The 23758-nt window shown below is 43.3% G+C and overlaps 1 protein-coding gene across 1 annotated transcript in view; it reads left to right on the forward strand.

The window, feature by feature from the left end:
* Positions 1-23758, forward strand: part of LOC145340407 (nuclear receptor subfamily 2 group C member 2-like) — a 263492-nt gene that overhangs the window by 158399 nt on the left and 81335 nt on the right. The window contains exon 9 of the mRNA XM_080184880.1: positions 8477-8654. Coding sequence (XP_080041006.1) covers positions 8477-8654 — 178 coding nt within the window. The remainder of the gene's footprint in view (positions 1-8476; positions 8655-23758) is intronic.

Genomic DNA, 23758 nt, shown 5'->3' on the forward strand with positions numbered 1-23758 from the left:
TTCCTCCTCAACTCCGTTCTAAACCGCCTCCCCTTTATCTTGAGGCTGTGCCCCCTAGTCCTACTGTCTTTTTTGAGCGGGAAGAGTCTCTCCACCTCTATCCTATCCATCCCATTCATCATCTTATACGTCTCAATGAGATCTCCCCTCATTCTTCTAAACTCTAACGAGTACAAGCCCAGTTTATTCAGCCTCTCCTCATAGCTCAATATAAAACATCTCATTTACAGAAACGAGCCTTAAAACGTTCCTTTGTTCCCAGCACCTCAATTGCCTGTTGCCGATGCAGCTGGGGATGCGTTTGCTACTTCTTTTACACCCAGCCTGAGTGAGGAAGATTCAGTGAGACAGGGGCTTGGCAATTTCAGTGTGGATAAGTCTGTCGAGTGGCAATCTGCTGGTGATCATCATTCTCAGAACTGACAAGGGCCAATGTCTCTCCATGTTTTTCCTACCAAAGTATATCACTTGACACTTCTCTGCATTGAACTTCATCTCATAGAATCACTATAGTGCAGAAAGAGGCCATTCGGTCCATCAAGACTGCACCGACAACAATCCCACCCAGGCCCTAATCCAGTAACTCCACATATTTACCCTGCTAATCGCCTGACACTGAGGGGCAATTTAGAATGGCCAATCAGTGTGTCCCGCACATCTTTGGATTGTGGAAGGAAACTGGAGCACCCAGAGGAACCCCACGCAAACAAGGGGAGAATGTGCAAACTCTACACAGACAGTGACCTGAGGCTGGAGTCGAACCCAAGTCACTGTGCCACAATGCTGTTCAAGAAATTTTGGCAATGCTGGGATTTGAAATCACACCTCCAGAGAGACTGGCTTAAATCTAGCACCTTAAACTACTCAGCCCTGCTAACACAGATAAACATCTACCACCTGTCTGCTTTAGAACACAGAACACTACAGCACAAACAGGCCCTTCGGCCCACAAGCTGTGCCAATCATATCCCTCCCTACCTACCTGACCTATCTATAACCCTCAATCCCATTAAATCCCATGTACTCATCCAAAAGTCTTTTAAAAGACCCCAATGAGTTCGCCTCCACCACCACTGACGGCAGCCGATTCCACTCACCCACCATCCTCTGAGTGAAAAACTTACCCCGACATCTCCTCCGTACCTACTCCCCAGCATGTTTAACCTGTGTCTTCTCGTAGCGACCACTGCAGCCCTGGGAAGTAGCCTCTGAGAATCCACCCTATCTATACTCTCAACTTCTTATAAACCTCTATCAGGTCGCCTCTCATCCTTCGTCTCTCCAGGGAGAAAAGACCGAATTCCCTCAACCTATCCCGATAAGGCATGCCACCCAATCCAGGCAACATCCTTGTAAATCTCTTCTGCACCCTTTCAATAGCTTTCACATCCTTCTTGTAGTGAGGTGACCAGAACTGCGCACAGTATTCCAAGTGGGGTCTGACAAGGGTCTTATAAAGTTGCAGCATTATCTTCCAACTCCTAAACTCAATCCCTCGATTAATGAAGGCGAGTACACCATACACCTTCTTGACCACATCCTCCACCTGCGAGGCCGACTTAAGAGTCCTATGGACCCGGACTCCAAGGTCCTTCTGATCCTCTACACTGCTAAGACTTCTACCCTTGATATTGCACTCCTTCATCCCATTGGACCTGCCAAAATGGACCACTATACATTTATCCATGTTGAGGTCCATCTGCCACTTCTCTGCCCAGCCTTGCATCCTATCTATGTCTCGCTGCAACTTCTGACATCCCTCCAGACTATCCACAACACCACCAACCTTCATGTTGTCGGCAAACTTACCAACCCATCCCTCCACTTCCTCATCCAGGTCATAAATGAAAATTACAAACAGCAAGGGTTTTGACAAAGGGTCATCTGGTCTTGAGACATCAGCTCTTTTTCCTCTTTACTGATGCTGCCAGATCTACTGAGATTTTCCAGCATTTTTTCTTTCGGTTTCAGATTCCAGTGTCTGCAGTAATTTGCTTTCATACCACCTATCTGTTCACTCCATCTGCGACTTGTCTATGTCCTTTTGAAGTTCCACGTTGTCTGCAGTTTACAATACTTCCAAGTTTTGTATCATCCGCAAACTTTCAAATTGTCCCCTGTACACCAAGATCTAGATCATTAATATATATTAGGAAAAACAGTGTATTGAATGTCCAGGTACCCTCATCGGCCCTCCCTGCTACTTCCTCAAACATCCCTGGCAAGTTAGTAAAACACGATTTTTCTTTAAGAAATCCATGCTGGCTCTTCCTAATCAAGATGTGGAGATGCCAGCATTGGATTGGGATAAACACAATAAGAAGTCTCCCAACACCAGGTTAAAGTCCAACAGCTTTATTTGGTAGCAAAAGCCTGTAGCTTCCGGAGTGCTGCTCCTTCGTCAGGTAAGTGGGAATTCTGTCCACCAACAGGGCATATGAAGACACAAACTCAATTTACAAAATAATGTTTGGAATGTGAGTCTTTACAGGTAATCAAGTCTTAAAGGTACAGACAATGTGAGTGGAGAGAGGGTTCAGCATAGGTTAAAGAGATGTGTATTGTCTCCAGCCAGGACAATTAGTGAGATTTTGCAAGCCCAGGTAAGTCATGGGGGTTATAGATAGTGTGACATGAACCCAAGATACCAGTTGAGGCCGTCCTTACGTGTGCGGAACTTGGCTACTATCAGTCTCTGCTCAGCGACTCTGCGTTGTCTTCCAAGTCAACCTATATTTCTCCATGTGACAACTAATTCTATCCCAAATAATTGTTTTGAGAAACTTGCCCACTACTGATATTGAACTTACTGGTCTGTAATTGCTGGGGCTATCTTTACAATTTTTTTTTCAACAAGGATGTAACATTAGGAGATATCCAGTGCTCTGGCACTTCCCTCAGCCTAGAGAAGATGGGAAGATTCTGGCCGGATCCCTGAAATTTCCATTCTCACTTTCTTCAAATCCTGGGATATATCTCATCTGGTCCTGCTGTCCTTGTCAACTTTCAGTCCTGACAGTCAATCAACGTTTCCTCCTTATCAATTTTGAACCATTCTAGAAAGAATTTCCTCCTCTGCCACCATATCCTGTATATCTACCTCCTTGGTAAGGACAGATGTGAAGTATTCATTTAATACCTCAGCCATGCTCCCAGCCTCTGAAATTCACTTTCAGATCCCGATTGGGCCCTACTCCTCCTTTTACCTTCCTTTTACTATATGAAGACTTTGGGATTCCCCATATGTTGGCTAGCTGCCTGTCTGTTATGATCCCTCTTTATTTCGCTAATGTGTTTTCTCACTCCTCTCTGAACCTTCTGTATTTTCTACTGGAAGCCTATCATAAGCAAACTTTTTCCTCCTTGCCTTAATTTCTATCTCCCTTTTCATCCAGTGAGCTTGGGATTTGTTTTCCCTGCCTTTCCCTATGGAAGAGATATATTTGACTGTGTCCGCACCATTTCTGTTTTAACGGTAGCCCATTGTTCAGCTACAGTTTTTCTGCCAATGTCTCATTCCAGTCTAACTGGCCCAGCTTCATTCTTGTCCCATTGAACTCTGCTCTCTCCCAGTTAATTATTTTTCTCTGGATTGTCTATTATCCTTTTCTATCATTATCCTTAGCCTCGCAGAACAATGATCACTGTTTCTTAATTCTAATTGGCCTATCTCATTTTCAAGAGTCAAGTCCAATAGTGCATCCTTTCTTGATGAATCATAGAATCATTGAAACCTTAAGTGCACCTGGCCCATTGAGTCTGCACTGACCACAATCCCACCCAGGCCCTACCCACATATCCCTACACATTTACCCGCTAATCCCGCTAACCTACGCATCTCAGGACACTAAGGGACAATTTTAGTATGGCCAATCAACCTAACCTGCACATCTTTGGACTGTGAGACGAAACCGGAGCACCCAGAGGAAACCCACACAGACACGAGAAGAATGTGCAAACTCCACACAAGTTGGACTGGACACATTTCTGAACACAATCTGGGAACTTTTGCTACTCCACACTTTCATTACCTAAATGTAGACTGGAGCAATGGTGGTGTAAGGTTCCCCCTTAAAACTTACCTGTAATGCTTACATACCTCTGGATTTTTCCTGCAGATTTGATTCTTCTCACTAATTGGTGGTCTCTACACTACACCGAGCCATGTAATTGCACCCTTTTGACCTTGGCTCGAGCTAAATTGATTCTGTCCTCGAATCCTCTTTTCCTCAGCACTGCAATGATCTTCCTAACTACTACCACTACCCTCCCTAACCACTACCACTATCCTCCCCTTTCCTCCCTTTCCTTTCTTTTCCGAACACCTCGTACCTTGGAATATTTAACATTCAGCCTTTGTCTTCCTTGTATCAGGTCTCCATTATCACTAGAGCATCATACTTGCACATTGCAATCTGTGCCTCCCCAATCTTGTTTGATATGCTCTGTGTATTCACACACTCTCTTATTTAGACATCATTTCTTTTTCCCTTACTCCAACTTCACTAATTATTTTACTATTCTCTATACCAGTACTTCCTGTCCATACCAGTCTTTTGTGAATCATGCTATTCTTCTCTAATATTTCTCTTGGTTCCCACAGCCCTGCCAAGTTAATTTGAAGCCCTCAAAATGTCTGTTAGGAACTCAGTCCCAGCTCTGTTCAGGTGCAACCAGTCCAGCTTGTATTGGTGCCATCTCCCCCAAAGCCAGTCCCAATGACCCACGAATCTGAAGCTCTCCCTCCTGCACTGTCTTTTCAGCTATACATTCATCTGCTTTGTCCTCTTATTCTGTACTCACTTGCATATGGCACTGGGAGTAATCCAGAGATAACTACATTTGAGGTCCTGCTTGCTACTTTTCGACCAAGCTCGCGACATTCTGACTGCAGGACCCATCCCTCTTCCTATCTAAGTTATTGATACCAGTGTGGACCACGATCTTCAGCTGTTCACCCTCCCTCAATAGAATGTCTTGCAATTGCTCTGTGACATCGTAGGAGGTAACATATCATCGTAGAGTCACGTCTGTGACTACAGAAATATCTGCCTGTTCCCCTAATTGATGAATCCCCCATCACTTTTACTCTTCCCTTCTTCTTTCTCCCCTCTTGTACTACTGAGCTACTTGTGGCGCCACAAACCTAAGTCTGATTGCACTCCCTCTGAGGAACTAGCTCCCTCTTTCAAAATAGAAAACCGATTTCTGACTGGAATACCGGGGGGACTCCTGTATTACCTGCCTAGTTCTCTTGGACTGCCTGATGGTCGTCCATTCTCTCTATGCCACCATGGCCTTAAGCTGTGATGTAACCACCTCTCTGAATGTGCTATCCATGTAGTTCTCAGCCATGCGGATGCGTCACATTGACTCCAGCCACTGCCGCTCAAAAAACTTAGCGCTCAAGTTTCTGCAGGCCTCACAGACAAAATGAGTATTGAATTGTCTGTAGTGGTGTGAACATTGTGAGCTACCTGCCCACAAATTTCACACTAAAAATGACATTATAATTTCCGGCTGGTGCATTCTGCAGTATTTTTAAATCATGTAATAAGTGACGATTATTAATGAACAACTTCTCTAGCCCTGAAAATTATTTTCTTTCAAATATGGATTCTTATTCCTTGAAAGGAAATTGATGTTGCACATTAAAAAAATGAAATTATTATAATTCTTTGTTTTTCTTTTATGTTACATAATTTCATTTGCATGTCCTAATCTTTGTTTCCTGTTCATGAAGTAAACATAATTTATTTCTCCTGTTTTTTATTACCTGGTTTCCAATTTTGTGTTGTCATGAGGGTATTTAACTTGGTTGGTTGAGGAGCTTTACTGATTTTTGACTTTCTCTAGAAACTACTGATCCCTTGTGGGAAGTGCTAACACTAAAACAGATGGTGAATTATCCCTCACAACAAGCCCATGAAAAGATGGGGAAATATTTGTAATGTGAATGGCGTAAGCCAATTCTTCACACAGAGAATAACTTCAAAGATTTTTCATGGGATGTCAGCATCATTGACTGGACTATCTCTAATTGCCCTTGAACTGAATGTCTCACTTGGCCATTTCAGGGGGAAATTAAGAGTCAGTCATATTGCCGTGGGTCTGGAGTCTGATGTAGGCCAGACAAGGTAAGGACAACAGATTTCCTTCTCTAAAGTTCATTAGTGAACCAGAAGGATTTTTATGACAGTCGACAATGGTGTCACCATTAGATTTTGGATACCCAATTTCAATTGAATTCAGTTCCCACAATCTGCCAGGTCATAGAGGTTTACAGCATGGAAACAGGCCCTTCGGCCCAACTTGTCCATTCTGCCCTTTTGTTTAAAACCCCTAAGCTCATCCCAATTGCCCACATTTGGCCCATATCCCTCTATACCCATATTATCCATGTAGCTATCTAAATGCTTTTTAAAATTGTACCCGCCTCTTTACTACCTCTGGCAGCTTATTCCGGACACTCACCACCTTCTGTGTGAAAAAGTGCCCCTCTGGACACTTTTGTATCTCTTCCCTCTCACCTTAAACCTATGCCCTCTAGTTTTAGACTCCCCTACCTTGGGAAAAAATATTGACTATCTACCTTGTCTATGCCCTCATTATTTTGTAGACCTATATAAGGTCACCCTTTAGCTTCCTATGCTCCAGAAAAAGAAGTCCCAGTTTATTCAGCCTTCTTTATAACTCAATCCATTAAGTCCCGGTAGCACCCTAGTAAATCTTTTCTGCACTCTTTCTAGTTTAATAATATCCTTTCTATAATAGGGTGACCAGAATTGCACACAGTATTCCAAGTGTAACCTTACCAATGTCTTGTACAACTTCAACAAGACGTCCCAACTCCTGTATTCAATGTTCTGACCGATGAAAGCAAGCATGCTGAATGTCTTCTTCACCACTCTGTCCACCTGTGATTCCACTTTCAGGATCTTTGAACATGTACCCCTAGATCTCTTTGTTCTGTAACTCCCTCCAACGCGCTACCATTCTCAGGTCCCCAGAGAACTACTCTGGGTTACTAGTCCAGTGACAATACCACATTCCACCACCTGCTCAATAAATATAAGACAATGGAATCTTTGGGGTACCAGTTAACATTTGGGCATTCGGATATATTTCTTTCATGTATAATCCTTGTTGACTAAGGATTGCTTACCATCCCTCATAATATAATATCACTATGGGGCATGGCAAACAGGTAGGCCACAAGAAAAGCCTCAGCTGGTGCAGGGATTGAATCCATCTGACCAACTGTTGGAGCAGCAGGAAGCATATCTAAAAATAAGACACAGCACTGGACAAATTGTGTGCCAATATTGATTCCACTTCTGATAAATAACCCCTTGATTTTAAAGTTCTCATCTTTGTTTTCAAATTCCTCCATGGCACGGTGCTTAGCATTGCTGCCTTACAACGCCAGGGATCCATGTTCGATTCCCGTTTTGGGTCACTATCTATGTGGATTTTACATGTCCTTCTCGCTGTCTGCATGGTTTGCCTCCAGGTGCTCTGGTTTCCTCCCATAGTCCAAAGGTGGGCAGGTTAGATGGATTGGCCATTGGCTAAATTACCCCTTAGTGTCGGAGAGGTGAGCAGGGTAGATACGTGAGGTTGTGGGGATAGGCCTGGGCGGGATTGTTGTCGGTGCCAGCTTGATGGGCTGAATGGTATCCCTCTGCACTGTAGAGGTTCTGTTCTTTCCATGAAAGCATCCCCCACTCCCCATATCTGTAATCGCCTCCTGTTCCATAATTCTCAAATACCTGTGCTCTTCCTTGAGTATACCCAGTTTTACTTGCTCCACCACTGGCGACCTTGCCTCCAGCTACGAAGACCCTGGAATTGCCCCTCTGAACCTCTCTGCCTCACTTTCCTTGGTTGAGATGCTGCATAACATTTACCTCTCTGAGTAAGTTCTTAGTCTCCTTATGTGACTCAGGTTATGTGATAATGCTTCTGTGAAGCGTCTTGGAGTGGTTTAACCACATTAACAATGTTATTTTAATGCAAGTTGTTGTTAACGAAGGAATGCTTTTGTGTATTTTTGTTACACTGTGCTTTACACCGAGTAGCTTAATGTCAATGTGCACTCATCAAGCTTCAATGGCAGACAGATATTTATTTTTACACTATACCTTTCAAACTGGGGGTCAGCAGGTGCTGGTGAATTCTGATCATCATTATTTCTTTCATAATCTGTACAGAAATCCACTATCAGCTGCATTTCAACTTGGTAACTGAGTCTCTCAGAGGAAACCAGCTATTACACGAGGCTGGAAATTAGAAACTAATCTTTAATCATGCATTTCGCTGTTTATAAAACAACACAGATACTCTGGATTACCCGTGAAATTACATAGTGCTTTTAACTGTTGCATACAGAGCATGTTCCTTGTAGATGCTGTGTGATGCTGTAATTCTACACTGAATGGGAGCAAAGCTCTAGTGATGTGTTCTTTACTGGCAGGGCGTTTGACACTTTGGCGAAAGCACTGAGCCCTACAGATGGGAGCAGTGTACCCATCCTGATGGAAGGTTTGGAAGCTCTTGGAGGCAACAATATCCAGCTGACGAGCAGAGACCAATCGATGCCCATAATAGAAGTGGAAGGACCTTTACTGACAGATACCCACGTGATCTTCAAGGTTTGTTATCATGGTGGGGATTAATGACCAGCGACACAGTTTCCAATGCTCTTGATTTCAGTAAATGCCAGAATGCCTTATCTAATGTAGGAATCTATTGTACTTGATCCCTCTTTGTGCATCTCTGACCTAGTATAATGAATGCTTCTGCTATTTCTTGGCCTACACTTATATTTACCCAATATTCTTGAATTTTCTCACCAAGAAAAACCCATTTCTCTGATACAGAAGGAGAAGGAAAAGGACCATGCTATTTCTATCTTCTCACAGTACTCTGCTATCACTGGACTTCCCCAAGCCCAGTAAGAAGTTTGACAACACCAGGTTTAAGTCCAACCAATTTATTTGATTGTAAACTCACAAGCTTTCGAGGTTAACCTCTTCGTCAGGTGAATGGAGAGTTCTGGCCTCAGACAGAGCATATAAAGCACAGACAGTTTACAGATTACTGATTAGAATGCGAATCTTTACACCTAACCTGCTATTCAAGTCTTAAAGTGGCCGACAATGTGAGTGGAAGGAGCACTGATCACAGATTAAAGAGATGTGTATTGTCTCCAGACAGTACAGTAAGTGAGGTTTAGCAAACCCAGGCAAGTCATGGGGGTTACAGATAGTGCGACATGAACCCAAGATCCCTGTTGAGACCGTCCTCACGTGTGCGGAACTTGGCAATCAGTCTCTGCTCAGCGACTCTGTGCTGTCAAGTGTCATTGACCACAATACCACACAACCCTGCCACAGCAACCTCTGCAAGACATGCCAGATCATCAACGTGGATACCATCATCACACGTGAGAATACCATCCACCAGGTACACGGTAAATACTCTTGCAACTCGGCCAACGTTGTCTACCTGATACGTTGCAAGAAAGGATGCCCCAAAGCATGGTACATTGGGGAGACCATGCAGACGCTACAACAACGGATGAATGAACATCGCTCGACAATCACCAGGCAAGACTATTCCCTTCCTGTTGGCGAACACTTCAATGGTCACGGGCATTCGGCCTCTGAACTTCGGGTAAGCGTTCTCCAAGGCGGCCTTCACAACCCACGACAGCGCAGAGTCGCTGAGCAGAGACTGATAGCCAAGTTCCGCACACGTGAGGACGGTCTCAACAGGGATCTTGGGTTCATGTCGCACTATCTGTAACCCCCGTGACTTGCCTGGGTTTGCTAAACCTCACTTACTGCACTGTCTGGAGACAATACACATCTCTTTAACCTGTGATCAGTGCTCCTTCCACTCACATTGTCGGCCACTTTAGGACTTGAACAGCAGGTTAGGTGTAAAGATTCGCATTCTAATCAGTAATCTCTAAACTGTCTGTGCTTTATATGCTCTGTCTGAGGCCAGAACTCTCCATTCACCTGACGAAGAGGTTAACCTCGAAAGCTTTTGAGTTTAATATCAAATAAATCGGTTGGACTTAAACCTGGTGTTGTCAGACTTCTTACCGTGTTCACCCCAGTCCAACGCCAGCATCTCCACATCATGACTTCGCCAGGCCTGCAGAAAGCAAACATTCCTGACCTTCTGCTTCTTCCTGAACTGTACTTGCTGAGGAACTCAGCTAAATGGTTCCCCAACAGAATGTGAAACTGAGAACATAGCGCTGGGGAAACGTTTCAAACATAGGGGCAATTGTTCAGAGGGAAGTTTAAAACTCCCAGATTTGACCATGAATGCAAATATCAAAATACTAGTGCACAGTTTATAAAAATAAATCAATAAAGCTAATAGAATGTTGGCTTTTTATCTAAAGCAGGCTTGAATTCAAAGGACTGAAATTTGTATTTCAGTTGTACAGACTTTAGTCAGATTTCATCTGGAGCTGAGTTCAGTTTTGGGAACTGTACTAGGGGAAAAAAATCAGTGCTTCTGCATGAGTCTTTCCTGCCCTCTGGAAGGCCGATTATAAACCAATAAGAAGAGTTGTTTTGTACATGTTATGTGAATAAACGGAATAACATTTACCCAATGTTCCCAATGGTGGGGGAGTCCAAAAGTAGGGATCAGAGTTTGAGAACAAGCAGTAAATCTTTTAGAAGTGAGGTGAAGAGAAATTTCTTCCACCCAGAGGGTGGTGAATGTGGGAATTTACTACCACAGAATGTAATTGAGGTCAAAGTGTTGTCTGATTTCAAGAATAAATTAAACATAGTTCTTGGGGCTAAAGGATCAAGGGATATGGGAGAAAGGGGGGTTCAGGATATTGAATTTGATGATCAGCCATGATCAAAATGAATGGTGGAGCAGGCTCAAAGGGCTGAATAGCCTACTCCTGCTTCTAATTTCTATGTTTCTATGTTACTGTTAATTATATTTGTTTTGTGCTGTTGCTCATAAACTAATATAAGTACGCCGCTCGAGCCCAGTATGAATATGCGGTTTTGACGAGACAGCACTAAACTTAAGCAGGGAGTTCTAACTTGCCAATCATTTCTCGCACTCGCTTCTTTTTCTGATTGGATGAGATATTTGACTAATGATCCTTAACATTTCCATGCTTGGTGAATGGCTATTTAGTTTGCCATTTAAACCTTCTACAATATGTTTAGGAGTAAATTTCATTGAGATCATTAGAGTTAAACCATTCCAAAATATTTGTTAATATTTGTGAAGTTTTATGGAATATCTCTAGCTGTTGTGATCTGTGAAAAGTTGGGGAGTTGATAGTGTATAATGGTGATGTCACTGAACTAGTAATCCAGAGACCCAGACTAATGCTCTGGTGGGATTTAATACAAATCTGGGATTGAAAGCTAGTTCCAGTAATGGTGACCGTGATTGTTGTAATCCTCAATTGTTGTAAAACCCATCGAGTTCATTAATGTCCCTTTAGGGAAGGAAATCTGCCATCCTTACCTGGTCTGGCCTACATGCGACTCCACATGTCAAACTGCCCACTGAAATGGTCCAGTAAGATGCTCAGTTCAAAGCAATTAGGGATGGGCAATAAATGCTGGCCTTGCCAGAGACACCCATGTTCCGTGAAAGAAGACATTTTTTAAAAGTACCAATTTGTCTGAATTCTGATCCACATACCTGGCAGCTATATGCTTTGAACTTAGTTCCTTGTTAGCTAAGTACTGCTTAACAACAAAATTATTTCTCAGTCAAATTATCAAAATCATTGTACATGATGGTGATCCATAGCCTTGCCCTCCTTTGGTGAGTAATTGTTCTAGGTCTGTCTGGACTACTCAATTTTGCACACATTGCATAAATTTCTGGTGGAATCCACTAGGTATTTTACCCTTCCTCTACTCTCCTTGGATTAGGCCTTGGAACATGCAGAAAGCCATATTTTTATGCAACTCATCTGACAAGTAGTATAGCAGGATCACGAAAGAGACAGGGAGGGAGAAATTATAATATGACAACAAACTAGCACAAAATATATACTTCTAGAAGTTTGATCTGTGATTATTAAAAAAGAGGTTGTGACTGGGGAATTGATGAGAAACAAGGAAATGGATAAAAATGGTCAAAGTTTAAAACAATTGCTATCACTAGAGAATAATCCATAGCATCTCGACAGTGCAAACGGAGGCTATTCAGTCTATCGAGTCTGCACCAACTCTCAGAAAGTGCATCCTACCCAGGCCCCACCCCTGCCCTATCCCTGAAATCCCTCACAATTACCATTGCCAAACCACCTAACCTACACATCTTTGGACACTAAGGGACAATTCACCATGGTCAATCCACCTAACTAACCTTTGGACTATGGGAAATAACTGGAGCAGTTGGAGGAAACCCACCCAGACATGAGGAGAATGATCAGGCAGTCACCAAAGCCAGAATCAAACCCAAGTTCCTGGAGCTGAGGCAGCAGTGCCACCATGCTGCTCCTAATACAAACTACTATGAAAAACTAATGGACTAAATGCTGACAAGTTCCCTGGATCTGATCGACCAAACCCTGATCTTAAAAGAACCCAGTAGAGAAAATGGATGTATTGGTTGTAACCTTCCAAAATTCCCTAGGTTCAGGAATATTCTCTGTATGTGATAACCCTCAGGACTTAATGGGGAATCATTAATTGATCTCCCTGTGGGACTTGTGGAATATGAGTTCCTATGATGATAGGTGATTGCCTATGCAGGTGGAACTTGTCTCCCAAGGTGAACACCTGAGCACATCTAGTGAGCTATTGTTCCGCATGTATACACACCACAGGGTTGTGATTTAACTTTTCATTTAAGAAACATTGTTTCTTTCCGGTCGGCTCCCTGAGTTGGTAATGAAGTAAAGAGAAGATTTAAAATGCCATTGTTCAGGAAGTTAGAACTATATGATGCAGGTGTTGAAGGCTGGTCACAGTATGCTGAGTGAATGAAGCACTTCTTCCAGGTAATAAATAGAATGCAAAAAGTCATCCTAATGACTGCTTGTGGTTTCAGCGTTATAAAAAGTTTGACACATCTGGCAACACTGAATCCAAAAATTGGTGCATTGGTAGCAAACCATTATGATCCCAAGCCAGACTACAACAGATATAGGTTCAGTACAACAAGCAGACATTCTGGGGAACAAAGAACAGTACAGCACAGGAACAGGCTCTTTGGCCCTCCAAGCCTGCGCCTCTCATGCGCCCAACCAGACCATTCATTTGTATCCCTCTATTTTCATGGCTATCTAGATAAGTTTTAAACGATCCCAGCATGTCCGCCTCAACCACCTTGCTTGGCAGTGCATTCCAAGCCCCCACCACCCTCTGTGTAAAATACGTCCCCCTGACATCTGTGTTGAACCTTGCCCCCTTCACCTTGAACTTGTGACCCCTTGTGTTCATCACCTCTGACCTGGGAAAAAGCTTCCCACTGTTCACACTATCTATGCCCTTCATAATTTTATACACTTCTATTAGGTCGCCCCTCATCCTCCGTCTTCCCAGGGAGAACAACCTCAGTTTACCCAATCTCTCCTCATAGCTAAGACCCTCTATACCAGGCAACATCCTGGTAAACATTTTCTGCACTCTCTCCAAAGCCGCCACGTCCTTCTGGTAGTGCGGCGACCAGAACTGGACGCAGTATTCCAAATGTAGCCGAACCAACGTTCTATATTGCTGCAACATCACATGCCAACTTTTATACTCTATGCCCCATCCAAGCATGCCATATGCCTTCTTCACCATTCTCTCCACCTATGCTGCCACCTTTAAGGATCTGTGGACTTGCACACCCAGGTCCCTCTGTGTGTCTATACTCCTGATGGGTTCTGCCATTTATTGTATAGCTCCCCCTTACATTAGATCTACCGAAATGTGTCACTTTGCATTTATCTGGATTAAATTCCATCTGCCGTTTCTCCAATCAATTTTCCAGCCTATCTATATCCTGCTGTATTGTCTGATAATGTTCATCGCTATCCGCAAGTCCAGCAATCTTTGTATCATCTGCAAACTTACTGATCACACCAGCTACATCTTCCAAATCATTTGTATATATTACCAACAGCAGAGGTCCTAGTACAGAGTCCTACAGAACACCACTAATCACAGACCTCCAACTGGAAAAAGACCCCTCCACTACAACCCTCTGTCTTCTATGGCCAAGCCAGTTCCACCCATCTAGCTAGCTCACTTTTATCCAGTGAGATTTAACCTTTTGCACCAGCCAGGAACCTGGAATGACATTTTTGACACAATTGTGTAAATTGGTAGAACACTGAGTATGGGCCAGCATTACCTAAAATGCTGAGAAATCACTGAGTATGTGGCACAAAAAATTTAGTGACCCGAAGGAGACTATTAACTGAGCCGAACTTGGATCTGAACAAAGCCATAGAACTAGCCTTGTCTCATGAAAATGTGGGAAAAGGGGCCCAGGAATTTCAAGGACCCATAGGTAACAGCATCCACAGTCTTGGATGACCCGCAAACTGCAGAACCATGTCCACAGCAGAATGCACTTGTGACCCCCCAATTATGGGTGAGGAAGAGCGAGCAGACAAGGAAGTCGGGAAATTCAGCAGCGGACGAGAGGGTTTTCCACTGTGTATTGAACAACACATAACAAACACACACATGATGTGTGTGCAGAGAGCCCATATATCACAAGACCTCTTCAGAGAGCCTGCCCAAACAAGATTTACCAAAACAAACAGAGTGTGTATTACCTAGGTCGAAGGGCAAAGCCACCTCAGAGCAGGCTTGTCAGAAAAGTCAACCCAAGGAAGAGGGACTGATGCAATTGCATCACCACACCAAAGGTGGCCCCAATCCAGATCCAACTGCCAATGGTCACCATTAAATGTGGAGGTAGACAAAGGTGCAGTAGTATCCATCGTAGTCTTCATAAGTCTTCAGGCGACTATGATTGGGCATCTTATCACTTAGTCTGCGAGATACCTAAGCAAGATTGGCCACGTACACCAGAGAACCATTACGCATAATCGAGACCACTGTAACCCCAGTTACGGGCAACAGACAACATCTCCCCTTAATAGTTGTACAAGGACAGAGGCCCAGTATCTTGGGAAATGACTGGCTACAAAATGTTTGCCTGGATTGGCAACAAGTCTTCAAGATGGGTGCTGGTAACCTATGCAAAGTAATTGTGAAGTATCCCAAGATATTGCAAGCAGGACTTGTAAAGATAAAAGGGGCCAAGGCAAAGATCTATGTAGACCCAGCGGCCAAACCTAAATATTTCAAAGCATGACTGGTCCCCTTTGCTGTAGGTGCAAAAGTAGAGACCAAGCTGAAACGGTTAGAATAACTGGGCAACTACGACACATGCAATTCTCTGAATGTGCCACACTGGTAATGCCGGTCTAAAAGCTAGGCAACTCGACATTTCTCTGTGGGGATTATACTTTGACAGTAAATAGTGCAACCTTATTGGACAGATACCCGATGCCATGAATTGAGGACCTATATGAAAATTTGGCTGGGGGGCCAAGCCGATCCCCAATTGAAATTGGAAGTGTGATCCTGAAAATACATGACTTTAGACTCACACGAAGAACTGTATGAATACACTGTTTGCCTTTTGGGGTATCTTCATCTTGCACCATTTTCCAAAGGGTAAGTACCCAGAGTGGCAGTCTACCTTGGATGACATTCTAATTACAGGAGCCACTGTTAAGGATCACCACAAAAGCTCTGAAGAGGTCTTGTGGTGTTGGCTGGAATCAAGCCACAAAGGGAAAAGCACATGTTTTAGGTATCCGAAGTAACATACCTCAGTTACAGGGTTGATGGACTGAGGAGAAGGTAAAAGCCATAAAAGGAGCTCTGACCCCAAGAAACACAACAGAGTTAAAATCTTTTCTCGGCCTCATCAACTACTACGGAAAATTCATTCGGAATCTGGCACCCTCCATGCACTGCTTAAAAAAAATCAGAAGTGGTCATGGCAAAAGCCACAGGAGGATGCTTTTCTGAGCATTAAACACCAATTATCATCAACAATATATTGACCCATTACAACCCACGAAGATTACTTATCATAACCTGCAATGCCACCCTCTATGGAATAGCAGTGGTGTTGTCACACCGTTGAGACACTGCAATGGAGCGCCCAATTGCATATGCCTCATGGATCTTCAGAGATGCAGAAAGGAGGTACACTCAAATCTAGAAAGAGGGTTTGGCAATAGTATTTGCAACAAAAAAATTCACCAATATGTTTGCGGTTGACGTTTTACCACAGTGTCAGGCCACAAATCTCTTTTGGGCCTCTTTCAGAAGGCAAGACCCTCCATAGCATCAGCTCAGATATAACGTTGGGCACAATTGTTAAGTGCTTAGGCGTATACCCTTGAACTTCATGCAGGGACACAGATTGCTAAAGCAGAAGCTCTGAGCAGCCTACCACCACTCACTAGCCTACTCTCAATGCCTACTCTCATGGACAAAGTCATCATGACATTAAATTTGGCATGGACACTTTGCCAATATCAGCCAATCAAATTCAGGCTTGGACCCAAGAAAGATCCCACCTTGGCAAAATTACGTCACATCATATTAAATGGAGGACTACAGGACTATTCTACACAGGGCCTAAAACAAGTGACGCTCCAAAAAGCTTGTGCTACCAAATAAACCTGTTTGACTTAACCTGGTGTTGTGATACTATTTACATGGCAAAATACCCAGGGCTAAGCATTGAGGGTGATATTATTCATTGGGGAGCCGAGGTGGTTATCCTGCATTCAGCTCAGTGACCAATCTCCACGAACTCTAATGGCCACTCAGAGATCTCCAAAATGAAAATGCTCACTCGAAGCTATGGTTGGTGGCCTGATGTAGATAGGGACATAGAAAAACTGGTCAATACATGCAAAACTTGCCAAGACAACCAGTAGGTCCCACCAGTAGCCTCTCTACATCCCTAGGAAAGAACGATGAGACCCTGAGTATGAATGCATGTGGACTTCACTGGGCCATTTATAGGCTCTATGTCCCTGATATTGACTGATACCCACTCCAAGTGGATTGATGGGCACGGGATGGCCCCTACTGGCTCTCTTAGCACCATAGGAAGGCTCAGGCACTCCTTCAGCACATACAGTACACTGGAAGTCCTCGTAACAGACAATGGGACTATGGTTACCAGTGGAGAGTTCAAAATATTCATGACTACAAATGGAGTAAGACACATCTGTATGGCACCCTATCACCCATCTTCAATGGCCTGACTGAGCGTGCAGTCCAGGTATTTAAAAACTACATGAGAAAACAAACTAAGGTCTCCTTAGATACAAAGTTGGCACAATTCCTTTTCAACACACAACATACATGTGTTTTAAATTCATGAATGGCAAAAAAGTGACTATGGAGACGGTAGGACCTCTTAAGGATCAACAACGTCATCTATATGCGGATCAACAAGAGATTTAAGATCCTAGAGATCCTAAATAAATATTTGTCATCAGTATTCACTGTTGAGAAAGGCATGGATATTAGGGAACTTGGAAAAATAAATAGTGGTGTCTTGAGGAATGTACATATTACAGACAGGAAAGTGCTGGAAGTCTTAAAATGCATCAAGATAGATAAATCTCTGGGACCTGATGAAATGTGGAAGGCTAGGAAGGAACTTGCATGTGCTAGAGCAGAGATATTTGAATCATTGAGGGCCACAGGTGAGGTGCCTGAAGATTGGAGGGTAGCAAATATTGTGCTGTTGTTTAAAAAGGACTGCCGAGAAAAATCTGGGAACTACAGAACGGTGAGGCTAGCCCAAGTTGTTAGAAGATATTCTGAGAGACAGGATCTACAGGCATTAGAGAGGCAAGGACTGATGAGGGACAATCAGCATGGCTTTATAAATGGAAAATCATGTCTCACGAATTTGATTGAGTTTTTTGAAGGAGTAACCAAGAAGATAGATGAGGGCAGTGCAGTCGATATTGTCTACATGGACTCTAACAAGGCCTTTGATAAAGTATCGCATGATAGGATGTTGCATAAGATTAAATGTCACGGGATCCAGGATGAAGTAGCTAACTGGATACAAAATTGGCTTGATGACAGGAGTCAGAAGGTGGTTGTAGAGGGTTGTTTTTCAAACTGGAGGCCTTGACCAGTGGTGCGCACCAGGGATCAGTGCTGGGTCCACTGTTATTTGTCATTAAATTAATGATTTGGATGAGAATATAGGACCCATGGTTAGTAAATTTGCAGATGACACCAAGATTGGTGGTATAGTAGACAATGAAGAAGGTTATCTCAGATTGCAATGGGATCTTGATCAATTGCGCCAGTGGGCTAACGAATGGCAGATGGAATTTAAATTAGATAAATGCGCAGTGATGCATTTTAGTAGATTGAACCATGGCAGGACTTACTCGGTTAATAGTAGGGTGTTGGGGAGAGTTACAGAACAAAGAGATCTTGGGGTACATGTTCTTAGCTCCTTGAAAGTGGAGTCACAGGTGGACAGAATGGTGAAGAAGGCATTCAGCATGCTTGGTTTCATCAGTCAGAACATTGAATACAAGAGTTGGGACGTCTTGTTAAAGTTGTATGAGACATTTGGGATATATGTACAGTTCTGGTCACCTTATTATAGAAAGGATATTATTAAATCAGAAAGAGTGCGGAAAAGATTTACTAGGATGCTACTGAGATTTGATGGTTTGAGTTGTGAGGAGAGGCTGGATAGATTGGTACTTTTTTTCCTGGAGTGTAGAGGCTGAGGGGTGATCTTATAGAGGCCTATAAAATAATGAGAGGAACAGATCACTTAGAGAGTCAGTATCTTTTCCCAAAGGTAGGGGAGTCTAAAACAAGATGGCATAGCTTTAAGGGGAGAGATACAAAAGTGCCCAAAGGGGCAATTTTTTCACAGAGGGTGGTGAGTATCTGGAACAAGCTGCCAGAGGTAGTTGTAGCAGCAGGTACAGTTTTGTCTTCCAAAAAACATTTAGACAATTACATGAGTAAGATGGGTATAGAGGGAAATGGGCCAAATGCGGGCAATTCGGACTAGCTTCAGCGTTTAAAAAAAAGGGCGGCATGGACAAGTTGGGCCGAAGAGTCTGTTTCCATGTTGTAAAGCTCTATGACTCTATGCCACACTTGAAATACTGTGTACAGTTCTGGTCACCCTATTTATAGAAGGTATATTCAACTAGAAAGAATTCAGGAAAGATTTACTAGGATGCTGCCCAGCCTTGATGGTTTGAGTTAGAAGGAGAGGCTAGATGGACTGGGACTATTTTCCCTGTGGCATTGGAGGCTTAGGGATGATCTTATAGAGGCCTATAAAATAATGAGGGGCATAGGTGAGATGGCTTGTCAAATCTTTTCCCAAAGGTAGGAGAGTCTAAAACTAGAGGGTGTATCTTTAAGCTGAGAGGGCAGCGATACAGAAGGATCCAGAGAGGCAATTTTTTTTACTCAGAAGGTGGTGAGTGTCTGGAATGAGCTGCCAGAGGCAGCAGCAAAGGTGGGTACAATTTTGTCTTTTAAAAAAGTAATTAGATAGTTACGTGGGTAAGATGTGTATAGAGAGATGTGAGCCAAATGCAACTTAATGGTAAAAACTGGTTGATATGGACAAGTTGGGCCAAAGTGCCTGTTTGTATGCTGTAAATCTCTATGCCTCCATAACTACAGGGCAGCATCACACATAACAATGGGTTTAGCCCAGCCAATACTCTTGATAGGCAGTTTGGACCTTGGACCAGGCTTAGCCTTACTTTTTGAAACTGAGTGGGAAAATCAAGGAAAAACAAGAAGCCCAAGAAAGAGGCCATGATGGACATAAGCCCAATTTTAAACCAGGAGACAATGCCCACTTAGGAACTTTTGGAGACAGCGGCCCATGGACCCCAGGAGTTGTCCTCTCAACAATCAGACCAGTGTCATATGCCGGAAGAACTGAAGAATCATACTGACCACTTCTGCTATCAGGAGCTTTTTATGCAGGCAACTACCGCACTGGACATGCCATCACTGGCACCATGCACACCGACACACAAACATGATACTCTACCCACGGTAGGCTTAAAAAAGGCCTATGAGGACTTTGCCTTAGAAGTGGAAACTTGGACTCGAAATGATCCAGCATTGGCAAAATTAAGCTATGTAATATTAACATGGAAACTAGAAGCAGGAGTATGGCAGTTGGCCCCCTGAGCCTGCTCCTCCATTCATTTTGATCATGGCTGATCATCAAATTCAATATCCTGATCCCCCCCTTCCTTCCATGTCCCTTGATCCCTTTCGTTCCAAGGGCTATATCTAATTTCTTCTGGAAATCAGACAACATTTTGGCCTCAACTACTTTCTGTGGTAGTGAATTCCACACATTCAAAACTTCTGGGTGAAGAAATTTCTCCTTACCACATTTCTAAAAGATTTACCCCTAATCCTCAAACTATGACCCCTAGTTCTGGACTCCTCCACCACTGGGAACATTCTTTCTGAACCTATCCTGTCTAACTCCTATTAGAATTTTATAAGTTTCTATGAGATCCCTCTTACTCTTCTAAATCCTAGTGAATCTCATCCTCACCGGCTTAGTCTTCCCACATATGATAGACCTTCCATCTCAGGAATCAGCCTGGTACACCCTCAATAGCAAGGACATCCTTCCTCAGATAAGGACACCAATACTCCAGATATGGCCTCACCAATGCCCTGTACAATTGCAGCATCCTTATTCTCAAATCCTCTCGCTACAAAGGCCGACATATTATTTGCCTTCTTTATTGCAATTGATGCACAAGGCCATCAAGATCTTGCTGAGTATACACCTCTCTCAATTTGCATCCATTCAAGTAATAATGTCTTCCTATTACTGCTATCAAAGTGGATAACTTCACATTTATCCACGTTATACTGCATTTGCCATGCACAGATTCAGCCTGTCCAAATTACGCTGAAGCATCTTTGCATTCTCGTCACAGCTCACTCTCACACTCAACTTTGTATCATCTGCAGATTTAGAGATAATACATTCAGTTCCCTCTTCCAAACCATCAATATACAATGTGAACTGTTGGGGCCGTAGCACAAAGCCCTGTGGAATTCTACTCGTCACTGACTGCAAATCAAAAAATGACCCAATTATGCCAATTCTTTGCTTCTTATCTGTTAACCAGCTTTTTATCCATCTCAAGACATTACCTGCAATCCCATATTCTTTAACTTTACATAGCAGTCTGTTACATGAGACCTTGTTGAAAGCCTTCTGAAAGTCTAAATAAATAACACCCATTTGTTCTTCTTGGCCACCTCTACTAGTTACATCCTCAAAGAATTCCAATAGATTAGTCAAGCATGATTTTCCTTTTGTAAATCCATGCTGTCTTTGTCTTAAATGGAGGAATGCAAGGATGTCTGTCACAAAACTGACAAAATATCTAGAAATAAACATGGATCCCTAGTAGTAATTCCATGTCCTGCCCAAAGGCCTATCCTTCAGGAACTACATGATGGCCACCCAGGCTTATCAAAAATGAAGATTCTCATGAGAAGCCTCATGTGGTGGCCTGGAATAGATGAGCACGTAAAGAAGATGGTAAAACCATGCAGAATGTGCCAAGAAAACCAGAAGGCACCACTGGTAGCTTCCATACACACCTGGAAATGGCCAAGAAAACCATGGGTTTGGGTGCATTTGGATTTCACAGAACCATCAATTTTTTTTTACTGATTGGCGCCCCACTCTAAGTGGATAGAGGCGCACTGGATGACATCCACCATGTCAGAACATGATAGAGAGACTTAGGCAATCTTTTAGCACTCATGGAATCCCAGACGTTTTTGTGACAGACAATGAAACCCCATTTACCAGTTGGGAATTTAGGTCATTTATGTAAACAAATAGAGTACAACATGTCCGCAAGTTCCTTACCACCCATCATCAAATGGATTTGTGGAACATACAGTCCAAGTTTTTAAAAAGGGATGAAAAAAAAGACCTGTTTCTTCTGTAGACAGAAAACTGGCATATTTCCTTTTTAGTTGCAGAGCAATGTCACATGTAACATCAGGTTTAGCCCCGGCTGAGTTACTAATGGGCAGGTGCCTACAGACCAGGCTAAGCCTTACCTTCCCGAACTTAAGTGGAAGACTTGAAAAGAAGCAAGAAGCCCAAAAAAGGGGCCATAAAAGACTAAAGGCTGATAGTTTTTTCGCCAGGTGACATGATCCAAGTATAAAATTTTGGAAACAGCACCCCATAGGCACCAGGAACAATACTTTCAATAACAAGGCCAGTGGTTGATATAGAACATAGAACATAGAACACTACAGCACAAACAGGCCCTTCGGCCCACAAGTTGCGCCGATCACATCACCTACCAACCTACAGACCTATCTATAACCCTCAATCTCATTAAACCCCATTTACTCATCCAGAAGTCTTTTAAAAGACCCCAGCGAGTTTGCCTCCACCACCACTGACGGCAGCCGATTCCATTCACTCACCACCCTCTGAGTGAAAAACTTACCCCTAACATCACTTCTGAACCTCCCTCCCCGCACCTTAAATCTGTGTCCTCTCGTAGCGACCATTTCAAACCTGGGAAATAGCCTCTGAGAGTCCACCCTATCTATTCCTATCTATATGATAAAGGTTGGATCCTAAGGAAGCATGTAGACCACCTACACCATTGGGAGCTGTTGATGCAAGCAGCCAACACAGGGAGTATGCCATTGGAAACCCCAAGTGCACAGAGGAAGAACAAAGCAAGTCAACCAATGCCCAAAAGTAGCCAATGAGGTTTCCGACTCCGAAATGGAAACAGAAACAGCGGAATCTTAGCCTGAAGTTGTTGTTGAGGAAGAAGTTGTTGATACGTCGATGGTTATCTAGAAAAGGACGCTTGCTGATACGGTATACCCCACCTGACCAGATAGTATTCTGTGATTCATATGCTACAGTGCAGAAGAGGCCCTTCAATCCATTGAGTCTGCACTGACACATGAAAGGTCCTGACCTGCCCACCTTATCCCACTTTCCAGCACTTGGCCATAGCCTTGAATGCTATGGCGTGCCAAGTACTCATCCAGGTACTTTTTAAAGGATGTGAAGCATCCTGCCTCCATCACCCTCCCAGGCAGTGCATTCCAGATCATCACTGTCCTCTGGGTTAAAACAATTTTCCTCAAATCTCCCCTAAACCTCCCACCCCTCCCTTTTAACTTGTGTCCCCTTGTAACTGACCCTTCAACTAAGGAGAACAGCTGCTTCCTATCTACCCTGCCCATGCCCCTCATAATCTGGAACACCTCAGGTAGCCCTTCAGTCTTCTCTGCTCCAGAGAAAACAACCAAGTCCTTCCAACCTCTCATTAAAAATTAAATGCTCCACCCCAGACAACATCCTGGTAAATCTTCTCAGCACCTCTTCCAGTGCATTCATGTCCTTCCCATAATGTGGTGACCAGAACTGCACACAATACTCCAGCTGTGGCCTCACCAAAGTTCTACACAACTCTATCAGGTCCTCTGTACTTTGTAATCTATTTCCTGATTGATAAAGGATTGATAAGTGTGCCACTTGCCTTTTTAATCTCCCGATTAACTTGCCTTTCTACCTTCAGAGATCTATGGACAGAAACAAGGTTCCTTTGTTCTTCGGAACTTCCCAGACCATTCATAGTGTACTTCCTTGTCAAATTACT

This window comes from Carcharhinus amblyrhynchos, chromosome 3, assembly GCF_965287045.1.
Source record: "Carcharhinus amblyrhynchos chromosome 3, sCarAmb.v2.hapA, whole genome shotgun sequence".
Lineage (NCBI taxonomy): Eukaryota > Metazoa > Chordata > Chondrichthyes > Carcharhiniformes > Carcharhinidae > Carcharhinus > Carcharhinus amblyrhynchos.